Source organism: Tyto alba, unplaced genomic scaffold (assembly GCF_018691265.1).
Source record: "Tyto alba isolate M040663 unplaced genomic scaffold, T.alba_DEE_v4.0 Super-Scaffold_18, whole genome shotgun sequence".
NCBI classification, from domain to species: domain Eukaryota; kingdom Metazoa; phylum Chordata; class Aves; order Strigiformes; family Tytonidae; genus Tyto; species Tyto alba.
Genome location: NW_024881280.1, coordinates 5,708,069 through 5,722,836, shown reverse-complemented (window position 1 = coordinate 5,722,836; position 14,768 = coordinate 5,708,069). Strand labels below are relative to the sequence as shown.

The window sequence follows — 14,768 nt, the reverse complement described above, 5'->3', positions numbered from 1 at the left end:
TTATACTTGATTTGTTTTCTGTCATGTTCTGGCCTCTCAGTTCCTCTTCAATCTTTGATGTATAGGAGGAGGAAATCTTTTCCTGAAAACAGTTATGTAGGATGCCTTCTTTTTATTCTACAACTCTTGCCTGCAAACACTGGTCCTATAATGTCCCATGGAAGGACATGGTTTGATGTTGTTTGAGGTTTTTTTCCCTTTTGTATTCCTTTACCATTTCACAGTAGCTCCTTCCTCAGACACTTCACACTCAAACTCCACTCTCTCTCCAACCATCACCATCTGGTCCTCCAGTGGGCGAGTGATCAGGATTGGTGGTTCTGGAAATGAAGAGACTTTTATTAAAACAGTATCCTGAAAGACTGAAGACCAGAGGTGGATTTCACCACTATGCGTTCCACAGGAAGAACCCCTGGCCAAATACATGGTGATGTTCTCTGTGTTGGAACTTAATATTTACTATGCTGGATCACGTTATCAATGTTATCAAACAACCTTTTGGTTTTTGCTTCATGAGACAGCATACAAACACAAAATAAGATTTCAAATATATTCTGAAATTCTAAACTAGAGGTATTAGTTTTCTGTACTACTTGATCTGCTTGTGCATCTTGAAGCACATGTTTATCTTGAGTGGAATCAAATTTTTAAAGTAAGTTTTTAGCCCTATTGTTGGAAAGACATAAATCACTTTCCAAATGAGAATTAATAGTAATTATTATTGCTCTGTTTTCTTGTGCTTTCTTAGTTTCAGCTATAGGGAAAATTTTCCTTCATTTAACTGTAAGAAAAATACCTACTTCACTAGATGTCAGAATTTGTTCATATGCTTGAGAATTTCCTTTCCTATGAGATTAACTAATCTGAGAGTAGAGAAGATGACAGTAATTCAATGCTAAATGTTACGGGAGATCTCTTTCCTTTTGCTACCATTGCTTACCTTTTACAAATAATTCTGTGAAGCTCTTCTCCTCCCCTACCACACATTCATACGCTGCATCGTCAGCCAGAGAGCAGTGGTTTATGGTCAGGATTCTCTTATTCCCAACAGCCTCAAAAATATATCTGAAAAGAGAAATTAAATGTAATTATCAGAGAGTAACTCTTTTAGACCCAGTCACTGTCTTCCCATGGCTGGCAGAGAAAAAGGTTCCTACTTTTTTTTCTGGCATCAGTGGCAAGGTTTATTAAGACTCAAACCCTCTGTCTCCACCTCGGTGATAGCACTAGTGTTTGAAAAACTAGCATAGGAAATTATGGAGAAATCTTCATACAAATGAGAGACATACAAACTCCTATGAATGGTGTTGGGTGCTTTTCTAGTGTCCAGCCATACAACAAACCAGACTGCCATTAAAAATGCCACATCATGGCTTCAGGACAAAATCACTGGAAATTGATTTTACAAACAAGCTGCACTGAAGTATATCCCATATCACAAGAAAGTGATTCTGAACCCTGGATATACAGATAAAGATCAGAATATAATCTGAGGACTTACTTGCTAAGTAGGTAGAAGTAAGCATCCAGTTCCATGTGTAGGTAGATAGAGCAGAGGGAAGAAAAAGAAACAGTCATGAGAACAGCAAACTGACCCTGAGCCAAACTCTTTGTAGATTCTTTCTCAGCTCCTGTTTCTCCCTATGTTACTCCTTTCTTTCTAAGAAAAGCTAGTTTTTCCACTTTGTAGCCCATTCCTTCATGGATTTCCTATATTTCTAGTTTACCTGCCGCTCACTTGTATCTCCTGTCCATTCTTCAGCCATTTCACATCATCATCTGGATTGGCAACTTCAACCACTAATTTAATCTTTTGCCCTTTGTCCACTTGGTAAGCTGGATCCAGTTTCTTGAGGAATGCTATGATGAAAAAAAAAAAATTTAATTTTTATACTTTCCATCTTTTTTTACATTCCCTTTCATCAAAGTAAATCTTTATTCCCTTTCCTGTTGTTTACCATCATCACCTTCCCCACTTTCTGCATCCATTTGCATTTATACCAGTCCTGTCTGTTCTTCATCCTATTCTGTTTACTGTTATTCCTTAACACAGAATGAGAAGCATGTGATATAAACTCAAATAGGTTAAGTAGGATATTCTAAATCAGATATTCATATGTACCTCAACACATCCTAAATAAACTCACAGCTACATCTGCCCATGTAGGAAAATGATACTGATCTTCTCAGTACTAATAAATGGCAACTTGCCTTCTCTGTTTCAGACTTCTAAAACAAATTAGTTAAAATTAGGTAATTAATACTTCACAAGACTAGAAAAGTGTCAAGAACTCCAAATGCATCATCCCAATGGAACTGAAATTCTTTAAATGTATACCTGACATACTGAACAGTTTTGGGGGTGAGAAGAGTGGGGGGTGTTACTCTTTTATGTTTGGGGAAAGATAAAGTGCAGAGCAGAGGAAACTAGTAAAATGAGCAGGTTCAGAATATTCAGAGTTTCAGAGCAGAGTAGCTCAGAGCTTTGGGCATAGCTTTAATCTTTGGTAATCAGCATTTCACATGACTGTGTAACAACTGGAATAGGAAACTCCTATTTCTCATACTCTTGTATCCAGCTGCTGTCCAGCTGATGTTAGTGTTTGAAGAACTCCCAAAGAAGAAGATATGGCCACATATATTTGGAATAAATACAGCTTGCCAACCTGTACTTTTTTTCTCTTCCTTCTTTATGCGTTTGAGGCGTTTCAGCATCCCACGCAAATCTGTGATACCATAGTGAAAAGCAATTTTCTCATATTCGGAAGGAGGAGCTTTCCTCAGGATTTCCCAGACATCAACATCAGACTGTGATTCAGATTTTGCTTCACCTCTGCAGAAATGGATTAAAGTATCTGAATGCCACTACTGAGAGGATTTAAAAACTGCCATAGGCTTGGCAAGCTACATATTGGTTTGATGAAGCCATTTCTTAATAAAAAATTTAGCAGTGTAACTTTTTGTTATATTATTACCCAAAATAATGAAATAAAACTGGCGACTAGTTTTAGTTCTATTTATATATACGGTGATTAAAATCCAATCACTGTCTTGAAGGGTTTACTTTTGACTAGCCAAAGCAAATAAATATTAACTTCCCTTTAATGATGAGTAATGGAAACACAGGGAGACATTTTTCTGGTGATGATCATCTACAAAACATGTGGCAAAGGAAGGGACAGAACTGATATCCTGAGAATGCTTTAGAAACAAGGCAGTTGGTTTATGTTAGTAAGAAACAAGTCCTTTTCTACTCAGGACATTTTTTGTCTTCACTAAAATGAATCACAGATTATTAAAATATTTATCATCTGTTGTAAAGACAGTTGTTGGCTATAGTAATCTATAAAACATAAAGACACATAGAATGTCAAACAAGACAATATTTACAATGGATTACAGATGTTGCAGTTTAACCAAAAAACTAGTGATTATGGAAGAATTAATGCTTGGTTTAGCAAAACCAAGTGAAAATTTGATTGTCTGGCTTTGAGAAAGGCATTCTTTTTTTCTGTCATATTTTTTTATTTAAAAGATCATAAAAAGAAAAAGAGATTGGTGTAACCTTACCGATTTACCGAGCGCAAGAAGCTGCTGTACTTCAGAGTGATGCAGAGAACCGTTTGGAAGAATGCGCAGCATCCCAATGGGCAAGAAAGAGGGCATCATGTGTTAGTACTAAAGACCACTGAATGTCATCTTCACCTTTAGCAGAGCAAGCCTGTGCTTCGGTAGCAGGGAGATGAAGGAGCTCATGCAAAAGCTCTGAAATAGGCTTAAGAAAAATGCTGTTCCCTATTGAAACCAAACCCACTCCCACACTTTGTACAGTTCCACTCTGTAATTGATAAGTGTAAGCACTTCTGCTTATCCCTAATTATGGCTGATCACCTTACAGGGAAACAAATAGCTCTACTTCGCCCTGTCATCATGGAGTTGTTGCTTGTCGATAGTTTGCATTTTGGTAAACAAAGGATGAAAGAAATAACATTTTCTTAAAAAATTCTTTAGGTAAGGAAACTTCCTGTGTCTGTTGTTCCACCAGAACCAAGCAGATGCCAGTGGATCAGAACACACCCTTACAATGAAGCCACGTTCAGCAGTGAACCCCAACAAGAAGGTAAGTTAAGCAGCAGGTAATGCAGAGAAAAGGGGAGGATTATTGAGCGTATTTCAATTTTCTTCAGGAAAAAAGTTAGTCAGTGAGAAATATTACTACTTAAAAAAGCATGACTGTAGTCAGTCTAGACAGCAGGTATAAGCAAACATTTCTGGTATTCCTTTTATTGCCCCAAAACAGCTCACTTGTAACAAGAGCCCTATGTTTATTGAAGTACTGCAGTCCAGGCTTGGGATTTCCAGCACCCTTGTAGCTCTTGAACAGAAAGGAAGCAAGAGAAGAGGATTTCATCTCAGTGAGTTAGAGCTGAAATATATGGCATGCAATATCTGATGTCTTTGGGGTAGTTTAGCACTCGCTAAACGCTAAGCCCTCATTAGCACTCATTGAACTGATAGGTGTATCTGAAGTTTGGACTCACGGCAGTAAGTGCAGCCTACTGGGTATTTGCTTTGTCGTAACAGTGCATCAACATCACCCACAAATTTAATCAGGATTCATCTTCTCTATACATCTGTCATTTAGTTTGGGGCAGCTACAAACGGTTTGTAGCTTTGCCTAGCAGAAGGCAGGACAATTGAACCAATTTGCCACATAGACGGAGATTTTTTTTTAACGTAAGCAGTTCTTGGGCTAGTTGTCCTGATTGTATCAATGAGGAACTCTAAGATATTTCTAAATACATGTAAATTGGAATAGATTTATAAGTACATAAAGCTAGGAATATATTGTATTTCTAATATGTGCTGAGTTCTTTGTACTAGTACAATTCATGTCCTGTGGAGCAAAGTGTATCTTAAAAGGGAATATAAAATTATAGGAAATAAGGAAGACATAACAGATTCAAATGATATTATTTTCCCTCAAGCATTATATAAGTATTGGTGGTCTCTCTGTCTATCTGCCTAATTATATGCTCATCTGTATACACCCTTTCACCTGAAAATTTGCAGGTAGGATTATTCATGGAGTTTTCAAAAATATTTTGTGAGTTATTTTTAAATACATTATGAGAAAAATCTTCCCATTTGGAAGTAATTCCACAGTCTAGTATATCTCACTATTGAGAAGACTTCCTTAATTTTTGCTTCAGTTTTCCATTACTCAGTGTCATCCCATTGTTATATCTGGCAATACTGTTTTGGTGTATGCAAGCTGAAATATAAGAAATTTGATCATAAACAAGAGTACGGTTTCTTCATTGGAAATGCTAGTATTTTCTAATTACAGGAAAAGGCTTGTGAGTTGTATGTAAAATGATACTAAAAGCTAAAGGTTGTAATTTGTCTAGTGCTTAATTGAGTTCTGAAAAAGAAAAAAAATGTGTTTTTCTGCCTCTGAGCAAAGGTTTCCCCATCCCAGTACTCCTTCTCACCAGTTTGTATTTGTTTAAACATTCTCTTTGATCCTATAAAGAGGCAGAATTTCCACAGTTAGGCTGTACTCTTCCACTACCAACGGGAACTAAACAGCCCATGAGAAGTAATAGAGCACTTGGACTCCTGAAGTTTCTCCCACCCTTACGTTAGTCTCCCTGATGTTGGGGGTCCTTATTCAGAGTGATCACCTCATAGGTTAACTATGCACTTGGGGGCATTAAGATGCAGCTCAGTGAACCTGCTGTAAATGGAATATGCAGCTGATATGTTTTAAACATTTGTGGAGGGGTTAAAAATAGTTTTGTACATCCCAGAGATGGTTCCTTCCTATCCCATTACTGTCAACTGATTGGACCCTGTCAGCTGTCACCTCCTGCAAGGTCTCTGCTCACTATCCCATTTAATAGTTCTGTGACAGCTGTTCCCTTCCTCTTCCCAGTGACCTCTCCTTGGCCCATGACATCTGTATGTCAACACCAGTTAATTAAATTACAGCAACAGGAGATACAGTATTAAATTAAGCTCTCTTTATTATAGTGGGAATGTTCATTACTTCTGGATTGAGGGCACTTGTAAATTAGTTGGGACAAAGCAGAAGTGGTAGAAGAATGATCTTCAGTTCTGTTTGAATCTGCATAACTCTCAAGAGTTCATCAGCATAAGGTCCCTTTTTCTATTCTGTTTTAATGAAGAATACTTTCACTCCATGATGAGTTTTTATGCCTATCAGTTCTCATTAATATAGGAGTGGTCTGCAACCTGCAGTGTGCAAAGCCCAAAGAATCCACAAATTACTTCTAAAGTGGCTGTGAAAAACAACTAGGAGCAGTGAATTTATTGGTATGCTTGAATTCACTAAACAGAGATTTGTAAATCAAGAAAGGTCAAAACCACTGACAAAATGCAGTAAAAATTATAAGCTTCTTTTAATTAATTGTATTTCTATTCTAACAAATAATGAATAGTTAAATCCACAAATTGAACATTTCTGGAAACACTGGAGATTTTTTACTACTTTTTAGAGTTCTATCACTACTCAAAACTAATTATGAAAGCAGAAGGGAAAGGCACTAGGAGAGGGGCTCATAGTACTTCGCACTTCATTCCAGCTGGAGTCACTGTATGAAATTATGCAAATATTTTCATGTTGGCCTCCATTTATTTCAAATTTTTAAAAGGAGATCAACAACTCTTTTTTGCCTTACATTTTCTATAGACATGACTGTGTACAACTACTCTATTTCAGCTCTCAAACCTGTACAGTTTTGATTACTGCCAATAATCAGAAAGCATATTTTCCCAACTTTAGATTTACAAAAGAATTCAAATGCACTTTTTGTTTCAGACTTCGCTGGGGTTCATGATGAAAAAAGAAACTTTGATATTAATGTCAGCAACAGAAAGTTTGACAGATGTACTTTTTGTCTCATCTAGCTGTCCTCCTTGAGAGTTGTGGTTGTAATATTACTGCAAAGCCAGAATTCACTTCTAGTTGGATACAGTGCATATTGCATATTACAGGGCCTTGTATAGCTACGTGGCCTTGTTTGCCCCACTGAAATTTGGATGAGTTACCCTGAGTGAAACATGAGGCTATTGTGGCTTTATTGTCTTTCATATCAAAGCTACTTCAGATGTCTGCATGATCCTGTATTTTTGTGAAGATAAAATACATTTTATAAATGGTGGTACCAATACCTGAGCAGAGACTGAACACAGATTCACAACAACATTCACTCAAGTAGCTGACTGAAAACTTAAACTGAGTAAGTTCAGATTTGCAAAACATGAGTCTAGTAACAACTGGTTTTAGTAACTTCAGCAGCTGAAAAGACATAGTGAGTGGCCAAGGGCTGTAAACAGAAAGAAGCATGCTTGGAATAATAGGCAATGGAAACTTTACCTGGAATAATAAAATAAATGTTTTGTAACAGAGAAGCCTGTACATTTATGGAATAAGTGACTTCAGTAATGCGTTCACTTAACGTGTTTAAGAATGGATGGAAGAAAACGTCAGTGCATATCTGATAGGCACCAGCAGGCATATTATGCAAATGATTTTTCTGATACTAATTTCTATGACAATAGGAATTTGAAGCAGCAGGTTATTGAGAAAATCTGGAATTTCAAGGGCAATTTAAAAGTGCTTATAAAAGAAAGTGATGGTGAAAACCACAGGATGTTCAGAGAAATACATTGATTTGTATCGAATGGTCCACGCTTAAATTCCACTAATTATTTAAAAGCATTTCTGTCTCAGAAATTGGCAGCTGTTAATTTTTTTTCATACTAGCTAATTTTTGTCATGCTCTACACATAAGAAAGATAAAGATCCATGCATTATTTCAAACCAAATGGTTCTTATATTTAGTCTGACCCAGGCACTTATAGTGAAATTAAACAGAAATCTTACTCTCTGTTGGCAACAGTAGAATCCAAAATATCCAGGTTAAGATGGTGGTAAAAAGAGAAAAACATAAGTAGACAGTTCATGAAAACAGATGTGGCAAGGAAGGATGAGGAGAGGAAATTCCACCCCAAAAAAGTGAAAGTAAAAGCAAGAAATAAGAATTAGAGTTGGAAGAGTAAAAAATATTTATATAATATTTATACAACATAGAATATCTTTTTTATATATATGATAAACAGCTACATAATATATAGTTGAATAATGTAATAGTAACATTTAGTGATCTAATAAATAAGCTTGTCCTCTCAGCTCTCTGATGTGAAGTATTCTAAAAACTCAGGACAGAAAATTCTTAATAAAGCAGAGTCATAGACAGGTATTGTAAATTGTTGTTGTGCTTTGGGTTTTTCTAACGAACAGTGCTGGCAGAAGCATGTAATTACCCTAGACCCAGCCTTTTCCATCTTGGAAAAGATCAATTTTTATTTTTATTTTTTTTTTCTCCAGTATAAACCTAGCATAAATGCAGAATTCTGAGTATTTGGGGAAGCTGCCAAAATTACCTGTCATCTTTGTTCCAGTTAGAGCTGCTTTAGGAAAACTACAAGGATTCTGAATTAATGAAACTTTCACTTATTCTAGTTTTAGTGTTTTCAGAGTTATTCAAGAGAAGCTGGTTACTTTCTTTCCCTAAGTCTTTGGAGTTTTACTCACCTCTTTTTCAGTAGGGCACTGAAATTAAACTCTCCGCCTTCTTCATGTCCCTCAGTACTGTACAGTAACAGAAAATTATAATTAGTTTCAGAAGGAAATGGGAATAGCTTGTGTGACTATATCATTATATAGATGATATCTTTTTGCAGGGGAGTAGTAGATGGGTTTAAGAATTACTTAGAACGTGCACTGACATGGAAGGTGACTTGATTAGGCTCTTTGTCCATATGGGTATTCATATAGGTTTAAGAAATATATTTGATGAAATTGTATTTATTCTGTACTGATTATAGATAAAGTTGTACAGGGTATTAATTTGGTGGTCATATTGATCTGGAATGTATTAATTATTGTAAAAATGTTACAGAAACTTTCCTTTAGAATCATTAGTGCTTTTGGAAAGCTGTAGTTTCAGGAATGTGGATATTGTTTCCAGTGTGGGGCAGTATTTCACCAACCTTTTTGTGGAACTTCTTACAAGCTAAAATAACTTTTTTTTTTTTTCCTAGTATTATCCCAGCTGTAAATGTTTCTTAAGGTTCTTTGTGATTTCAGAATTCATTATACTGAAAAAAGGGTCACATTATTGGTGTCTGGAAGAGTTAAAGGAGGAATTCTGTGATCTGACTTTGATTCTGAGATGAGGTTCAATATGCAGTTGTTCAACAAGCATCATGGCAAGCAGTGTTGGAATTAATTGATTCATGAGAACAAGAAGCAACAAGCAGGAATTTTTTGATGTGTAATTCTGTCTGTTACATATGGTGACCTCAGATGGAATGTACAGTGATATTTTTAGTGTTCTGAATCAAATGTGTTTTAGCTGTGCTTCTGAACATTTGAAGTACAGATCTACTCTGAATACTGCACAAAGCCACTAAAATCACTGCTCTGGATTTAACTCCTAAAAAATCACCTTAGGGTTTTGGTGTATAGGGAGTTACACTGGATTTCATGACTATTGATTACTGAACTTATAAAAAAAAAAAAAAAAGAAAAAAGAAAAAAAAGGTCTCGCATTCAGTCATGGTTTAGAAAGTCAAAATAGGTTTTCTTCATCTCAGTCAGTCTCCCATCATCAATGTTCAGCTGCTCCTTGATATCTCTGTTGTCTTGAGTATAAGAATTTGGTGATTCCATCTCACAGAATTCAGATTCTTCCAGCATTAACGCCTTATATGTAATTATTGTTTTATACATAAAAATTGTTCTTTTCAGGTGTATTGGTGATAGTGGTAGCCCATAATACTGTCTCTGTCAATACACAGTTCTAGTTGCTTCAGAGAAAATCAGTCTGTCTGCAGAAGTGTAAACCAGAATGTCAGGAAAACTCCATATTGCAGGAACAAATATTTTTAAAAGTAAGAAAAAAGCCTGAAAAGATAAGTGATGGGCATCTGAACAGTACTCTTAATAAAATGGAAGAGAAATGAGTGCCAATCTTTTTGTGCTGCTTGACAACACAAGGTTACTGAGAATAAGTAATAATTTTGAATCAGTGTAATTTTTAATATGTTGTGAGAAGAGATCTTTTTATTAAGAAAGTATCATTTTTACTTCTGTGATTATTTTCCAGATAGTACACTACAAGAAAGGATAATTTTCTGGGTATAATGCTCAAACAGAAAAGTGTATTTTTGGCCAATTTGTTCCCTATGTTCAGAAGATTTTCAGTGTTTGCAGACATAAGATGTACATAAAAATCACTGTTATAATCCCAAATTTGAAAGATTTTTATGATCAGATATTCAGAAAATCAGACTCTACAGCTGGGAGAATAACTAGTCACCTTATTGTTTCTCAGGTGGTACTTAAATCAGATTTTCAGGAAAGCCCAGCAGTAAAATTCTGAAGAATAAGACCATAATAATTGCTTTGACATGTATAAAGTTCCAATCTCAGAATTGGTATTTTTGTTACAATAGAGGACATTGGGACCAAAAGGGATAGGGTGGGAAATTTAATAATACTAGGATAAAGAGTGTGCCAGGAAACAACAGATTTTCATATACATGTGTGTTGGTACATTTCTGTGAGCAGTGACAGTTTTAGTCGGGATGTGCTCAGTAGAGAGGAAAACACATAAAACAGAGGGGGCAGACATGCATATAATTTGAAGTTACTTTTTTTTTCCTTCTAACAATGGTGAGAAGATGCCATTTTACTTGCCAAGTACATGCATTTTCTTCAGTTGAATCTGCCTCTCACTGAACTATCAAACTACTCTTTTCATTATTTATACTCATGTTACTAATACTTGTATGTATTTATCTCGTATAAATACTACAGTAGTATAAATGATGATGTATTTAACTGCAGCTAGTTCTGTGGGCATTTTTTTTCTCTCTCTCTCTTTTTTTTTTTTTTTTTTTTTTTTTTTCCCTAAGCAGAGAGAGACAGTTCATTGTTAGACTTGAAATTGTCTGCTGACACAGACAGTGGCTACCTGAGAAAGGCTGAAGTCATCCGTCTCCCAACTCCTGCCAGGCTCCTGAGCGAGGGCATCAAAGACAAAGCTTCAGATTTAAACAGTTCAGTTCAAAATTTGGCTCCGTTCTTACAGAAGAAACTGAAAATCTGAACAGCCTGAAGCTGCTCACACTGCGCTTACTCTGAACTGATTCTAAATTCTTTTAATTGTGCTAGCAAGAAGATAAACTCTTGAAGCCTGATTTCACTGTAGTGAAATAACAAAATGCAGCTATACACTGACTGTCCTCTGTTTAACAGGAATCACAGGAAGGCTGGTCAGCTACCTATAGATGGATTTGACTGTAGATAAATTCTGCAAGCCTTATTGAGTTCTTTGTGATAGAATGTTAACAAAAAAAAGATCTTCATATAAAAATAGCACTTATAAGGAAAAACTCGAGAAGATACCACAGATGATTTGTGTCCTGTGTTAGAGAAAAATGTCTGTTGGAAGATTCTTGGTCTAGTAACTTTGCAAAAATATATAAAACCTAAATCAGAAACTGAATTACACAAAGACAGGAGAAATACTTAACAGTGAAGAAACACGTTTTTAATGTCTAAATAAAAAAAATAAAACAACCAATTTTGCGAAAGTTACTAATAAAAGGGAACATTTTTCCATTAAGTTATATATCAATTCAGACAGTATTACAGAAGTGGGGAAAATAGCCTTTTCAACACCAGTGCAATAACTTGCAGTCTTTAATATCTGAGATCTACGTAGATCTGAGTTTTTACAGACACTTACAGTATCGTCTTCATTCAGTTAATATAGAATATGAAAACAAATACAGTCAAAATACTTGTCTTGTTATCAGTAATATGCTGCTTACAGAGCTCACATCAAACTCCACTTCTTTGCTTAGTAAACGTTTGTATTAAGGTACATGTAGTTCCTCAAGCCAGACCAAACAAAGAGTAGGCACTAAAGAGTCTTTTCCTTCTCTATTGGCTACATCTGGAGTGCTCTTTACAGGTCTGGAAAAAAAGTGCTAAAGTTGTTGGGAGAATTACACACATTATCAATTGTATAATTGAAGACAAGCATGATTCTAATGCTACTACAAAGTCTAAACTCTTAGATGATTTCTAGGAGTTATATAGTATTTTAATAGTAGAAATATTTTCTTAGTAGACATCCCTGTCTTTGTGCTTGTTTGTACAGCAGTTTTGCTTTTAGATAGTTTTGTCTAGGAAAGTAATGAATTCCACATGGACGTATAATCTGATCTATATAAGTTTCTACTGTACATACTCACATGCGTCGGAAGGCAGCACGAATATCCAGGTCTCCACTTATTGGTGCTTCTGATGTGACAAGAAGTGAAAAACAAGAATGGGGGAGCAAGTCAAAATAATGCAAAAATACAGTGCTATTTTTAAAGCTTTTTCTTTGCAGACATTTTTTTTTCTAAAGTTCTTATTTTGTAAATTGTGATCGATTACGTATTGAAAGATTGAAGCATCATCTTTAAACATGCAGCCTTCACTAACTAGCTTTCAACATTCAGTGTTTTGTGTACCACTTAATTCTGTCTCATGCTTCTTAATTACCTGCGGCATGACAAACTATCTTATCTCTTGTTTGTCAATTCTCCTGCTGGTGAATTTTAGTTTCAATACTGGCTTCACAGGGTATTTAAACCCCAGTGAGAAAATCACTGGATATCAACTGAATATCACTACTACTAATAAATTGTAATTCACCCTCTGAAAGCAAAGGTAAATTCTTGGAAATATATAGAGATGTACAGAAACTCCATCAAGGATGTTGCATAGAGAGAACTTTACTACTCTGTTCTAAGCTTCTCTTGGGATGAGTAGGTGTACTGCTACTACTGGGAGAAAAACTGTTCCCAGTCACAGCTCCTAGGTCATATGAGTCCTACAGCCACCTGGCAAAACGTCAAAAACTAACACCGTGGATTGAGTACCTTAAATAAACTTTTGTCTTTGCATCTTAGGCTCATTGGTTGCTGGACGCAAATTAATGTTGCAGTCCCTTCAACACAATCACTGAAAAGGGAAATGGTCCAAACGTTCAGCTCTTTCAGGTGGTCCATGCTTATGCTGTTTTATCTAAACTCTTCCACACTAGGGGGAAATTGATGTTAAAATGTGCTTCCTTTCCAATTGCTGATAAGTGTTCCATTACAGCAGTTGTGAGGGTGGCACCATCTATTTTGTAAAATTAGTCGTCTGATCTTAAAGCAATTTTATATCCCAAGGTGCTTCTGCATGACTTGAATTTATCAGGAAGAAAGGAATTGGTGTCACATGTCTAAATCTTTGAATTTCCACCCTTTCTTTTCTTTTCAAGTATCCGTTTTTAGTACTGAACTTTTACTAAAGTGAGAATGGACTTTTCTTTTATTCTAGTGGAGTTAAATATCATGAAGGAATGAATCTGAAATCAGAATAAAGCCAGAGAAAAGTTGGGCTGATTTGCATGTTTCTCTGCGCTTTCTTCCAGAGCATCACAGGTCTGACTTGAGTGACATCCAAGAGTTACTTCCAATTCTCTATATCTCTGCCAACCCATCCCAATCCTCCTCTGTGGGCCTCTCTGAGTCTACCTGTAGCTCTTCAGGTCTATATTTCAGATCTATGCTTGTCTACTAGCCACTAGGTACTAGAAGTAATTGTTGGTGGTCATACAGGAAGAAAAAAATAATAAAGAAAGGAACAAGGTGGCAGGAATTCATCTTACCATTGACTGTCAGGTTGAAATTAGAACTATCAAACTTGTCCTTGGTAGACACCTCACATCTGTACCCTCCTGCAAAAGTCATGTTTGCTTCTATGATTTCCATTTCAAAGATGTACACCTAGAACAGACACCAATGATACGATTCATAAGTTAGAAAATTAAATGATGAAATAGGGAGCAAATGCAGCATATTAAGACATGGAGACAAATAGACAAGGGATGAAATACACCACTATGTTCTTTTAGAATTAAGAATCTCCTGAGCACGTAACATTACTGTCATAAAATTTACATCTATCCCCCCAATTCTATAGGAACAGCATTAGCTTTACTCTTTAGAGTATTAGTACAAGTCTTTCAGAGGATACAGTGTTGTATTAGCAAACTGTGCTGGTGTAGTGGTGTGTGCAGTCATCATATACACTAAGTGCATGTGCATTGGAAACGGGAATAGAACTTTCATTCAACAAATACAGCCAGAATGAATACAATATGTTTAAAAATTCCACAAAAGGAGTGGGTAATGTGAGCAAGTCTGTTCTGTTCCCTCGAGGAGAGGGTGGTAGTGTTTCACATACCACGCAGCATGAGAAGTCATGGTACAGACTGTGTATTCCTGTTTGTGTAGCTTTGAATGCATTTGTGGTAAAAAATTGGTCTTAGTCAGCTATTTAAAGTAGTCTAGACAGTGCAAGAGAACAATAAATTCCAACACTAACAGCTGAGTGGTTGATCTGTTAAACCCAAGATAGACCATACTTCAATATCTGTCTGATTTGTTGTTTTCTCTTAAATATAATGAGTATCTATTACTTGAGCAGAAGATGGAGGGAATACTGTGCTATCTGGTGCAAAACTGTTCCCCTATTCCTCCAGACATTTTCTCATTTCATCATAGATAAGGTACGCAAGAGTTTGTATGTAGTGCCTGTCTCTTGTCTGCATGGTCAAAACATAGAC

General features: G+C 36.0%; 1 protein-coding gene across 1 annotated transcript in view; it reads right to left on the bottom strand.

Annotated features, from left to right (window-relative positions):
• Positions 1 to 14,768, bottom strand: part of MYBPC3 (myosin binding protein C3) — a 62,585-nt gene that overhangs the window by 34,858 nt on the left and 12,959 nt on the right. Inside the window, exons 6-16 of the mRNA XM_042790885.1 lie at positions 13,809 to 13,926; positions 12,358 to 12,406; positions 11,070 to 11,114; positions 8,624 to 8,680; positions 7,913 to 7,915; positions 3,571 to 3,594; positions 2,667 to 2,833; positions 1,728 to 1,860; positions 1,502 to 1,504; positions 941 to 1,065; positions 215 to 320 (exon numbers count right to left, since the gene is read on the bottom strand). Coding sequence (XP_042646819.1) covers positions 215 to 320; positions 941 to 1,065; positions 1,502 to 1,504; positions 1,728 to 1,860; positions 2,667 to 2,833; positions 3,571 to 3,594; positions 7,913 to 7,915; positions 8,624 to 8,680; positions 11,070 to 11,114; positions 12,358 to 12,406; positions 13,809 to 13,926 — 830 coding nt within the window. The remainder of the gene's footprint in view (positions 1 to 214; positions 321 to 940; positions 1,066 to 1,501; positions 1,505 to 1,727; positions 1,861 to 2,666; positions 2,834 to 3,570; positions 3,595 to 7,912; positions 7,916 to 8,623; positions 8,681 to 11,069; positions 11,115 to 12,357; positions 12,407 to 13,808; positions 13,927 to 14,768) is intronic.